The sequence below is a fragment of the Episyrphus balteatus genome, chromosome 2, assembly GCF_945859705.1.
Source record: "Episyrphus balteatus chromosome 2, idEpiBalt1.1, whole genome shotgun sequence".
In the NCBI taxonomy this organism is placed as follows: domain Eukaryota; kingdom Metazoa; phylum Arthropoda; class Insecta; order Diptera; family Syrphidae; genus Episyrphus; species Episyrphus balteatus.
The window spans coordinates 30,093,142-30,106,275 of record NC_079135.1 but is presented as its reverse complement, the minus strand read 5'-3'; the positions used below and the strand labels follow the sequence as shown (position 1 = coordinate 30,106,275).

At 31.0% G+C, this 13,134-nt stretch overlaps 1 protein-coding gene across 1 annotated transcript; it reads left to right on the top strand.

The window, feature by feature from the left end:
• Window positions 1-9,972: 9,972 nt before the first annotated feature.
• LOC129911568 (alpha-amylase 1-like) lies at window positions 9,973-11,654 on the top strand. The gene is made up of 3 exons (XM_055989400.1): window positions 9,973-10,180; window positions 10,242-10,709; window positions 10,776-11,654. The coding sequence occupies exons 1-3, from the start codon at window positions 9,998-10,000 to the stop codon at window positions 11,595-11,597; spliced, it is 1,473 nt and encodes a 490-aa protein (XP_055845375.1). The 5' UTR covers window positions 9,973-9,997; the 3' UTR covers window positions 11,598-11,654.
• Window positions 11,655-13,134: the final 1,480 nt, after the last annotated feature.

The window sequence follows — 13,134 nt, the reverse complement described above, 5'->3', positions numbered from 1 at the left end:
CTTTTGGTTTGCAGTTATTAATAGAGTGTCAATAGACCTTTCTTTTGATGTCTCACTCGATGGATTCGGAGGAAGTTTTTAAAATGGACATTTTTTGGCAAGGGGTTAACCTTGATTTTTTCTCAAAAATCTGAAAAAAATTAATTTATAATTTTTTTAACTGAATGCATAGGCCTGTTCACTGTGAACTCATATCTGTAAACCAAAACTTGTTTCGAGACTTTGGTCAAAAGATATCGGCTTCGGATTTTAAGGAAAAGAAAGAAAAAAATGTTTGGTTGACAATATCTCAGGAACCAAACCTCCAACAAACTTTTATTTTGCAGTTATGAATAGAGTGTCAATAGACCTTTCTTTTGATGTCTCACTCGATGGATTCGGAGGAAGTTTTTAAAATGGACATTTTTTGGCAAGGGGTTAACCTTGATTTTTTCTCAAAAATCTGAAAAAAATTAATTTATAATTTTTTTAACTGAATGCATAGGCCTGTTCACTGTGAACTCATATCTGTAAACCAAAACTTGTTTCGAGACTTTGGTCAAAAGATATCGGCTTCGGATTTTAAGGAAAAGAAAGAAAAAAATGTTTGGTTGACAATATCTCAGGAACCAAACCTCCAACAAACTTTTATTTTGCAGTTATGAATAGAGTGTCAATAGACCTTTCTTTTGATGTCTCACTCGATGGATTCGGAGGAAGTTTTTAAAATGGACATTTTTTGGCAAGGGGTTAACCTTGATTTTTTCTCAAAAATCTGAAAAAAATTAATTTATAATTTTTTTAACTGAATGCATAGGCCTGTTCACTGTGAACTCATATCTGTAAACCAAAACTTGTTTCGAGACTTTGGTCAAAAGATATCGGCTTCGGATTTTAAGGAAGAGAAAGAAAAAAATGTTTGGTTGACAATATCTCAGGAACCAAACCTCCAACAAACTTTTATTTTGCAGTTATGAATAGAGTGTCAATAGACCTTTCTTTTGATGTCTCACTCGATGGATTCGGAGGAAGTTTTTAAAATGGACATTTTTTGGCAAGGGGTTAACCTTGATTTTTTCTCAAAAATCTGAAAAAAATTAATTTATAATTTTTTTAACTGAATGCATAGGCCTGTTCACTGTGAACTCATATCTGTAAACCAAAACTTGTTTCGAGACTTTGGTCAAAAGATATCGGCTTCGGATTTTAAGGAAAAGAAAGAAAAAAATGTTTGGTTGACAATATCTCAGGAACCAAACCTCCAACAAACTTTTATTTTGCAGTTATGAATAGAGTGTCAATAGACCTTTCTTTTGATGTCTCACTCGATGGATTCGGAGGAAGTTTTTAAAATGGACATTTTTTGGCAAGGGGTTAACCTTGATTTTTTCTCAAAAATCTGAAAAAAATTAATTTATAATTTTTTTAACTGAATGCATAGGCCTGTTCACTGTGAACTCATATCTGTAAACCAAAACTTGTTTCGAGACTTTGGTCAAAAGATATCGGCTTCGGATTTTAAGGAAAAGAAAGAAAAAAATGTTTGGTTGACAATATCTCAGGAACCAAACCTCCAACAAACTTTTATTTTGCAGTTATGAATAGAGTGTCAAAAGACCTTTCTTTTGATGTCTCACTCGATGGATTCGGAGGAAGTTTTTAAAAATGGAAATTTTTTTAACAACCTTGATTTTTTCTGAAAAATCTGAAAAAAATTAATTTATAATTTTTGCCAAAAATTAATTTATAATTTTTTAACTGAATGCAAAAGCTTGTTCACTGTGAACTCATATCTGTAAACCAAAACTTGTTTCGAGACTTTGGTCAAAAGATATCGGCTTCGGATTGTAAAGAAAAGAAAGAAAAAAATGTTTGGTTGGAAATATCTCAGGAACCAAACCTCCAACAAACTTTTGGTTTGCAGTTATGAATAGAGTGTCAATAGACCTTTCTTTTGATGTCTCACTCGATGGATTCGGAGGAAGTTTTTAAAAATGGACATTTTTTGGCAAGGACCTTGATTTTTTCTCAAAAATCTGAAAAAAATTAATTTATAATTTTTTTAACTGAATGCATAGGCCTGTTCACTGTGAACTCATATCTGTAAACCAAAACTTGTTTCGAGACTTTGGTCAAAAGATATCGGCTTCGGATTTTAAGGACAAGAAAGAAAAAAATGTTTGGTTGTAAATATCTCAGGAACCAAACCTCCAACAAACTTTTGGTTTGCAGTTATGAATAGAGTGTCAATAGACCTTTTGATGTCTCACTCGATGGATTCGGAGGAAGTTTTTAAAAATGGACATTTTTTGGCAAGGGGTTAACCTTGATTTTTTCCCAAAAATCTGAAAAAAATTAATTTATAATTTTTTTTACTGAATGCATAGGCCTGTTCACTGTGAACTCATATCTGTAAACCAAAACTTGTTTCGAGACTTTGGTCAAAAGATATCGGCTTCGGATTGTAAGGAAAAGAAAGAAAAAAAAATGTTTGTTTGACAATATCTCAGGAACCAAACCTAAAACAACCTGAAAAATCTGAAAAAAATTAATTTATAATTTTTGCCAAAAATTAATTTATAATTTTTTAACTGAATGCAAAAGCTTGTTCACTGTGAACTCATATCTGTAAACCAAAACTTGTTTCGAGACTTTGGTCAAAAGATATCGGCTTCGGATTGTAAAGAAAAGAAAGAAAAAAATGTTTGGTTGGAAATATCTCAGGAACCAAACCTCCAACAAACTTTTGGTTATGAATAGAGTGTCAATAGACCTTTCTTTTGATGTCTCACTCGATGGATTCGGAGGAAGTTTTTAAAAATGGACATTTTTTGGCAAGGACCTTGATTTTTTCTCAAAAATCTGAAAAAAATTAATTTATAATTTTTTTAACTGAATGCATAAAAAAAATTAATTTATAATTTTTGCCAAAAATTAATTTATAATTTTTTAACTGAATGCAAAAGCTTGTTCACTGTGAACTCATATCTGTAAACCAAAACTTGTTTCGAGACTTTGGTCAAAAGATATCGGCTTCGGATTGTAAAGAAAAGAAAGAAAAAAATGTTTGGTTGGAAATATCTCAGGAACCAAACCTCCAACAAACTTTTGGTTATGAATAGAGTGTCAATAGACCTTTCTTTTGATGTCTCACTCGATGGATTCGGAGGAAGTTTTTAAAAATGGACATTTTTTGGCAAGGACCTTGATTTTTTCTCAAAAATCTGAAAAAAATTAATTTATAATTTTTTTAACTGAATGCATAGGCCTGTTCACTGTGAACTCATATCTGTAAACCAAAACTTGTTTCGAGACTTTGGTCAAAAGATATCGGCTTCGGATTTTAAGGACAAGAAAGAAAAAAAAATGTTTGTTTGACAATATCTCAGGAACCAAACCTAAAACAACCTTTTGGTTTGCAGTTATGAATAGAGTGTCAATAGACCTTTCTTTTGATGTCTCACTCGATGGATTCGGAGGAAGTTTTTAAAAATGGACATTTTTTTGGCAGGGGACCTTTATTTTTTCTGAAAAATCTGAAAAAAATTAATTTATAATTTTTTTAACTGAATGTATAAGCCTGTTCACTGTGAACGCATATCTGTAAACAAAAACTTGTTTCGAGACTCTGGTCAAAAATATCGGCTTCGGATTGTAAGGAAAAGAAAGAAAAAAAAATGTTTGGTTAACAATATCTCAGGAACCAAACATCCAACAAACTTTTGGTTTGCAGTTATGAATAGAGTGTCAATAGACCTTTCTCACTCGATGGATTCGGAGGAAGTTTTTAAAAATGGAAATTTTTTTTGGCAAGGGTAACCTTGATTTTTTCTCAAAAATCTGAAAAAAATTAATTTATAATTTTTTTAACTGAATGCATAGGCCTGTTCACTGTGAACTCATATCTGTAAACCAAAACTTGTTTCGAGACTTTGGTCAAAAGATATCGGCTTCGGATTTTAAGGACAAGAAAGAAAAAAAAATGTTTGTTTGACAATATCTCAGGAACCAAACCTAAAACAACCTTTTGGTTTGCAGTTATGAATAGAGTGTCAATAGACCTTTCTTTTGATGTCTCACTCGATGGATTCGGAGGAAGTTTTTAAAAATGGACATTTTTTTGGCAGGGGACCTTTATTTTTTCTGAAAAATCTGAAAAAAATTAATTTATAATTTTTTTAACTGAATGTATAAGCCTGTTCACTGTGAACGCATATCTGTAAACAAAAACTTGTTTCGAGACTCTGGTCAAAAATATCGGCTTCGGATTGTAAGGAAAAGAAAGAAAAAAAAATGTTTGGTTAACAATATCTCAGGAACCAAACATCCAACAAACTTTTGGTTTGCAGTTATGAATAGAGTGTCAATAGACCTTTCTTTTGATGTCTCACTCGATGGATTCGGAGGAAGTTTTTAAAAATGGACATTTTTTGGCAAGGGGTTAACCTTGATTTTTTCTCAAAAATCTTAAAAAAAATTAATTTTTAATTTTTTTTAAATGAATGCATAGGCTGTGAACTCATATCTGTAAATCAAAACTTATTTCGAGACTTTGGTCAAAAGATAACGGCTTTAGATTATAAGGGAAAGAAAGAAAAAAAAATGTTTGGTTGAAACTTTTTTTGGCAAGGGGTTAACTTTGATTTTTTTCTCAAAAATATGAAAAACTCGATTTATTTTGAGGAAACGGAGTTTTTTCAAAAATCTAGAATTTTTGCGAGAGATTTTAGAAAATGAAATGATTTCTTATACTTTTAACGATTTTACGTGGTATCAACGAAATATTGAATTCTCAGGACATTTTCCATTATTATGGTCACTTAAATAAATAAATGACTCTCAATTTGTGGTTGCTTAATTTATTTTAAAATTAAATAAAATTTTTTCTCTCAATCAATGCTGTTTCACTTAAAACTTTTGTTTATTTGTACTTTTCAACATCTGCTGTTTTTGGATTTCACACTGTCAGTTTATCCCAAATATTGTGATGCACAAAAGTTCACCACAATTGAACATTAAGTGCCCACATTTAACACACGAAATGTGGTTTTCAAAAAATACACAAATCCTTTCTGATCTGTCTCTGTGATGAATATAGATACAACCAACTTTTTTGTAACTGGTTAAATCCCATCAAAATCATGCATAGTTGTTATCTTCCATATGTGTTCAAGGTCCTTGTTCCAGTTGGTTTATATGTCTATAAGATTTAATAACAATGCAAATGCAATGTGATTAAATCTTATATGTGGCTATTATCTCTGATCGAAGTGTCTGTGTGATCTCACCGATATCGACCAAGTTAATATAACATCAGAAAGTATTTTAAATTTCTCACGCAATAAGCGCCAATGTAATGATTACGATAATAATGTTGGTGAATGTCTTAAGTTTATATACAAAACTTATTATGGAACACACACGCATCCGTGGCAGACAGATGGCTTTTAAAATGGTTACAATAATAATATTAATGTATGCACAAGGACAACATGACGCCAAATGCACTTTAAAATGGGCATTAAATAGGTTTAGTGATAGTATTGGATGATGTAGACGTTAAATTCGGTAGTTTTGTTTATTTAAGTGACGAAGGACCATAGCGAGGTATGATTTAAGAATGCAAATATGCAGAAAAGGTTTGCTGCCAGACACATGTTGAGATTCAAATCGGTCGGGAGAGCAAATTGTTATCTAAATATTTACAAAAAGGATATAAATGCCTACACGAAACTACCGACACGGACGTGCTGGCTTCTGTTGATCTACTACAAGAGGCTAATCTTGACTTTATCCTTTAGATAAATACTTGAAAGAAAGGACTGCACACAGATCAACCAGTCAGTTTGATGGAAATTGTTTATTTGGCGGCAGACAGCCAATAAGTGTGGACAAAATTTGTTATTGTCTGTGAAATCAAAGAAAAAAAATGCAGTGAATTTACATTTACTTCCAATTTTGTTTAAACAAATCTATATATAATTTTTGGACACCCTGTATCGTTTGAATATGAATTTTAAAATTTGCATTTTGTGGGATTAATTCTACCTTTATCTCATCAACTTTCGTTAAATGAGGATTCCCTTAAATTATAAATTCACTCTTTTCACCTTTTGCTAAGTCTAAACTGTCTTTAAAGGTCTTCAAACCACGTGAATGATTGATATCTGTCAAATCTTTCAAATGATTATGTTTTAAATTAATTGACAAAAATCTATACCACGTCAACGCTGCAGGATCATAATTATCATTATCACTTTTTTTTTGTAATTTTTTTTTTTGACATTTTACAATTCATTATCACGATGTCATAAATGTGGCAAAAGTTAATTTGCATGACAAGTCAAAGCAAACAAACACACAACAAAGGCGCACATAATAATATTTTAAGTCTTGGGGTCCCGCCACCGTCGAAATGTGATTTAAATTTGCATAAAATTGCGCCAGATCAATATCACCAGAAAGGATCGCAAGTACGTATATAAATATTCTCACATACGCACCCTGCCACTATACACTTTTACCGACCATATTGAATTTGATTAATGACGAAAATACGTCGAGTTGACATTAAAGAAGAAAGGGTTATCTTATAATATTCTTATGCAAGCGTATAAGACTATATCACCGACAGGCAATGTAAATGCGCACGTGAATAAATAGAAATTACTTTCTCAGCCGGTTTTGGTTGTTTATAAAAAAAATTCGGCAGATTTTCAGTTAAATAAAAAAAATAAATAACGAAAAACAGTTTTTATTTTTGTTTGTGTGTACACGCGCTACGCATAATGGCATCTCAGAGAATTTCTTGATTAATTGCTTAACCTAATAATTTACATCAAGAAAATCTTGTTCGATCTCATTGGAAGTAACACAGCAGGAAATGAGGTCCCACGAAGATGATGGACGATCTGGCATTGTACATTGGGGAAAAATGCTTCAGATTTGGAACAAAATCAACAATTTCAAAACCAAAAAAATCTTTCGTTTTAATTTAAAAGTTGCTAACTAAGATTGGTTTGTATTGTTATATGAAAATATTGAACTAAAGATACAAATAAACGAAAGTTTTTGAAGTTAAGTCGTACTTTTATAAGTTTGATTTGACATCTTATAATAGTTTATTTAATAATTCAAATTGCTTTTACTTTACAATCAGTTTCTAATGTGAGCGTGGAATTTCGTCAAAAATTATTTCGAAACTAACTACTATGATTGTATTATGCTTCGCAAATTAACTTCGCAAATTTTCAATTTGTCATGAATTTCAATAGCAAATTTTTTGAGTAATTTTTCAATCACTGTGACTGTGATTTTTAATTAACCGTGATTTAAATCGAAGAAATATTAATTAGTGGAGTAAAATTAGATTTATACCTCGGAATCCAGAGTGAATCTGTAAAACGAGTATAAGGCTGCATTATTAAAAGGTCAAATAAGAAAATAAAAAAAAAAAATTTCACAGCTCTCGTTTACAACAATTTTTAAGGACGCTACCCGCATTTGAACTTTTGAAAAACGTCATTTTCATGTTACTATAGTTTTGATCTTACCAAGGAAACTGTGAACAATCCGTGATTAAACTGACAATTCGTGATTTTACTGAACCAAACTGGTATTTTTACGAAATCATTCTTGATTTTACTGGGGAAATCTGCTAATTAACTAGAATGAAACGCAACACATATTTTTAAAACTTTATATGTTAAGCTATGCAAAATAATATAAAGCTTAATTAAGTTATGAGGACAAAGCGCAATATCAGATAAAAATAGCAAAATGAAAAATGCAAAATAATAATTTCGCAAAGTGGAATCATGAAATAAAAATTTGCTTGGTTACAAATTGCGAAACAAATTATTGCGTGATTATAAAAAAAAAATAGCTAAGAATATTTTGCCCAATGATACAAGACGGGAGATCTTCAAAAATTACATTCTTACTCCATATAAAAGTTGTTTTGATAAGATTATTTATTATTAACAAATCATGTGTGCAATTTATACGTGGTAGAAGTGAAACCTTAAACAATCATTTTTCTTGAAAAAAAAAATAGAAAAAATCTACCTATTTTTATTCTATCACCTTCAAATATGTACATGTTTTTTATATGACAACCTATATAAATTTTATATCATCTGAAAGCTTTTTGTCTTAGCTCAAAATATATATATCGATCAGGTCTATGGTCTATCTACAAAAAGAGCTAGAATTTTTTGAACTCGATCAATTTCCATAAAAAAAGCGAAAAAAACACGGATTTTTATCTTCTCACGCTATTAAATGCATTTTTTCCCTAACAACCTATAAAAAATTTAATATCATCTGAAAGCTTATTGTCTTAGCTCAAAATATATATATCGATCAGACCTATGAGACATCTACAAAAAGAGCTAGAATTTTTTAAACTCGATGAAATTTCATCCAAAAAGCAAAAAAAAAACATTTCTTTTTATGTTCTCATGCTATTAAATCAATTTTTTTGTTTGACATCCTATAAAAAATTTTATACCATGTGAAAGCTTATTGTTTCACCTTGTATAATGATGTATAAATCTTATTTTAAAGATGTCTACAAGAGAAGTTAGATTTTTTTAAAGTCAACCATGTCGAATTTCCAGACTGAGATTACGGTACTTCCTACACTGGTAGATCGCCAACATATCTCCACAGGTGTTTTGAGGTATTTTTAAATTTTTTTCAATTTAAGATTGTGTAACTTGTATTGCACGTAACGTTATGTGTAATATATCAAATAAAAGGTTATGTTATCAGCATGCGTATTAAAGTTAAACCAAATTTGTATGTGCACTAGATCAAAAGATATAACGTGTGTTGGAAAAGAACATCTTTTTACCGTTATCTCCGAATTTTGAATATGAAATTAATTGAAATTTTGTGCAATTATAATTTATTTAATTACCTATCTACAGTACAAATTTCATTCATCAATCTATTAAAACAAAAAAGTTATAACAAGTTGAAGTCGTGTCGCGTTTTCGTTTCATCTTGTTTCAAATCACTACGATACTAAAGAAGTTTTCACTTCAAAAATAGTTTTTGCAAATGTAGGTACCCATATTACTCACATTATTGCATGTTTGTTTCACATAAATATAGAAAATTATTCTTGATTCACAGAAGGTGAATTTGATTTGCAAAGAGGTAGATTTGATTGAAATATAAATAAGTGCATTAAATTTGCATAATGGTGTAGGTATTTAACTTGCAAAAAAGTTGATTATATTTTGCGATAGAGTGAACTTAATGTGAAAAAGCCTAACTGTAACAACACATTATTGTTGTTAGCATACAGTACCGCCTTTGCCTATTATTTTTATATTATATTTTTTTATAAAAGTTTGAAATCAATGTCGCCTTTAACTATTTTATTATTATTTATATTTTTCTAAATTTCAAAGCCTCCTAATTACTTGATAAATTTCTTGCTATAAAAGGAGAGCCAAAATTAGAAACACTGTTATAAATCAGACATTTAAGTACATATAAACCAAAGAAGGTCTATCTTCTGACAAAAAAATTGTTCTAGGTGTCATCCATACTTAAAAAAAAATGCACAATGTTCTTATTAAAATTATATTTTGAGAGCATTGTTTTTAAAATATTTTATCATAAGTAGCAAGTAGTTTTTAGAAATTTAGAAAAGTGGTAAACAACTTGAAAGAAAATTCCAAAAACAACAAGCATACGTTTCAAAAGTCAAGTAGTTGGTGGACTTCAGAAATGTTAAAATTGCATACTTTTAAGCAAGAAAAAGGTGTGTACAGGCACAATTCTAATTAAAAAATAAGTGGTTATCTATCTTATCCTATCTTTTTGATTGTTTTGATAACAATCAATCAACTGTTACGCTTCATTTATATCGATCTTGAACAAATCATAGTAAATTATCGTTTCTATCTCAAAAATTAAATTTGATTTTTTCGATAACACTGATTGCAAACTGGTATAAATAGTGCGGAACGATTTATTGAGCCCCATAATAGTTCTGACTATAATGACCTTTACAAGTGTGTTAGCTTTACTGATCGCGGTGGTAGTTGCTACCACCAATGGTCAGCACAATCCCAATTATTGGCCTGGACGTGATACCATGGTTCATCTTTTCGAATGGAAATGGGCAGACATTGCCAACGAGTGCGAACAGTTCTTGGCTCCAAAAGGCTATGCTGGTGTTCAGGTATCATTCATCAAAAATCCCAAATAGCTTTGAATACCCATTATTCAAGATTTTACTGTAGGTTTCTCCTGTAACTGAAAATGTTGTTGTCAATGGACGTCCTTGGTGGGAACGTTACCAACCTGTTTCGTACATAATTAACACTCGATCCGGTAATGAGGCTCAATTCCGTGACATGGTGACTCGTTGTAACAAAGTTGGAGTCCGCATCTATCCAGATTTCATCATGAATCACATGGGTGCTGGTAATAATGTTGTAGGAACCGCTGGTTCCTCAGCTCAACCTAATAACAAAAACTTCCCAGCTGTTCCCTATTCATCACTTGATTTCCACCAAACTTGTTCAATTAGAAACTATAATGATCGCAATCAAGTCCGCAATTGCGAGTTGGTAGGATTGAAGGATCTTGATCAAAGCAAGGACTATGTTCGTAAGAAGTTCATTGATATTATGAACAAGCTGATTGATATCGGTGTTGCTGGATTCCGTTTGGATGCAGCCAAACATATGTGGCCACAAGATATGCAGGTTAAAACGAGTGACATTAATTTCGATCACAGAAATATTAACAAATATTGTATTTTTAATTTTTAGGTTATTTTGAAATCCCTTAATAATTTAAACACTAAACAAGGATTCGCTCCTGGTTCCCGACCATTTATCTTTCAAGAAGTTATTGATAATGGCGGCGATGTGATAAGTCGTGATGAGTACACCCCCTTGGGAGCCGTTACAGAGTTCCGTCATTCAGCAAAGATTGGCAATATGTTCAGAAATGGTGACAAGTTGAAGTATTTGAGAAACTGGGGTGAAGGTTGGAGTTTCCTTCCCACCAAATATTCATTGATTTTCGTTGACAATCATGACAATCAAAGAGCCGAAGCTTTGAATTATAAATCAGCCAAAAAATACAAGATGGCAGTCGCCTTTATGTTGTCCTTCCCCTATGGAAATCCTCGTGTGATGAGCTCCTTTGACTTTAGAAATTCCGATGATGCTCCACCATCAAGTGATGGTCAGAATATTTTGTCTCCAAAATTCAATGCTGACGATTCATGTGCAAATGGTTGGATATGTGAACATCGCTGGCGTCAAATTTACAACATGGTTGGTTTTAGAAATGCTGTGGCAGGAACTTCGGTCAATAATTGGTGGGATAATGGTGGTGATCAAATTGCATTCTGTCGTGGCAATAAGGGTTTTGTTGCTTTTAATCAAGAGTATTATAATTTGAATCAACGTTTGTATACTTGTTTGCCAGCTGGTACATATTGTGATGTGATTTCGGGAAAGAAAGTTGGATCGTCTTGTACAGGTAAACGGATTGATGTTGGTCAGGATGGAAGAGCTCAGATTAATATTAACAACAACGATGAAGATGGTGTTTTAGCCATTCATATTGGATCAAGGATTTAAAAATGAATCTTTAACTTGAAAGTAATAAAAGAACATTGTGATGTATAATAATTGTATTAGTTTTTCTTTTCAAAAGTAAGTCTTATATTGGAAATTTAAGAAAAAAAACATTCAAAACAACGGAACAAAATATTTAAAATACCTTTTTTACTGGAATTATTTTCCAAGAAAAGTAAAAAAAATCACATATCAATTATGGCATTTTTTTTTAATGAGAGAGTCACATCTCAAATAGGAGCCATTGGAAGTTTTAGTGTGTGGCATTTTTATTAATACGAATTTAAATTCGTTTATTTAATCCGGTAAAATAATTATAATTTTTGTAATCATTGAGTTTCCTTTAACAAAAAAAAAAAAAAAAAAAAATTATAGGGTTTCCACAATTTCGCAGATACGATAGAAAGAAAACTGTGGTATAGAAAGGACCCAGAAATATAACTATTTTTTTTTTAAGAATTAACATATTCGCTCTCATTTATGTGAAGTTGGCACCCCCAAATGGTAATTTTTTTTTCAAACCTGCCTGATTCGATTACCCAAGGTTAGCCCAGGATAGCCCAAGAGCCCGAGATTTTTTTTCGTTAGCCCACCTTTAATTAATTTAATTATAACGGAATTATTTATTTTTTTCACCTCAAAAATCACAAAAAATAATTTTGTTTTATTCAGTGTAAAAAGTACTCATACACCACAGTGACCTTTTTAAAATTTATAATTAAGAACAATTAAATCCACTGGTGTTTGCATTGTGCCTCAAATGTTATTTGAATTAAAATTTTTACTTGTTTAAATGCAGTCCATATAACATTCCTGTTAAGAAGCTTAAGTTGACATTTTACCTGAAAACCCACAACATACAAATATTTTTTCAAGTGTAAAAATCATTAATTTTTTTGGTTTGCCATTTAAGCACCTAGAAAAGGTACATGCTTAGTAAAATATATCCAAACATTTTTCAAAAGTAACAGTAATTATAAAATGGTGTGGAGTGATTTCTTTTTTAGTACACTAAAAAAATTTTTTTTTTCAAATTATCAACCTCCTAAAAATCAAAATTTGTTATTTTTTACTTCAAAAATTGACCTTTTCCACTTTTTCTCAATTGACCATGCAAATTCCAAAAAATTGCATCACTTTTTTTCGTTAGCCCACCCTTAGTTCACAAAAGTTATTATAACAAAAAAAAAAAACTTAAATTACCCGTTTCCCTTTTAAATTATCCCACTGTACAGTGCGTTTAATCGTGCGTATTCTTATTTATTTTTTTCTTATATTCTTTTTTTTTTATTTAATCTCACGAAATCCTTCATTTTATGCTGGTTGATCGTGTAGCTGTTGTCGGTGTATGTCGGTTGGATCAGAGACGATAAAAGAAAAAGTCATGTGGACTTTAGGGCGGTAGTATCTTTATTAAATTTTAATTAATATACGGGCATATTTGAGGTGCAAAATTATTAAATGTGAAGTATAATTAATACTCTTTAGACAGAATCTTAATTGTAGGCTAAACGTGTCCAGATTTTATAACGAAGATGTT

Excerpts from the sequence above, each read along its gene's own strand:
- LOC129911568 (XM_055989400.1), top strand. The coding sequence starts at position 9,998 with ATGACCTTTACAAGTGTGTTAGCTTTACTGATCGCGGTGGTAGTTGCT. Across the intron at positions 10,181-10,241 it reads AAGGCTATGCTGGTGTTCAG|GTTTCTCCTGTAACTGAAAA; the intron begins GTATCATTCATC and ends ATTTTACTGTAG. Across the intron at positions 10,710-10,775 it reads TGTGGCCACAAGATATGCAG|GTTATTTTGAAATCCCTTAA; the intron begins GTTAAAACGAGT and ends TTTAATTTTTAG.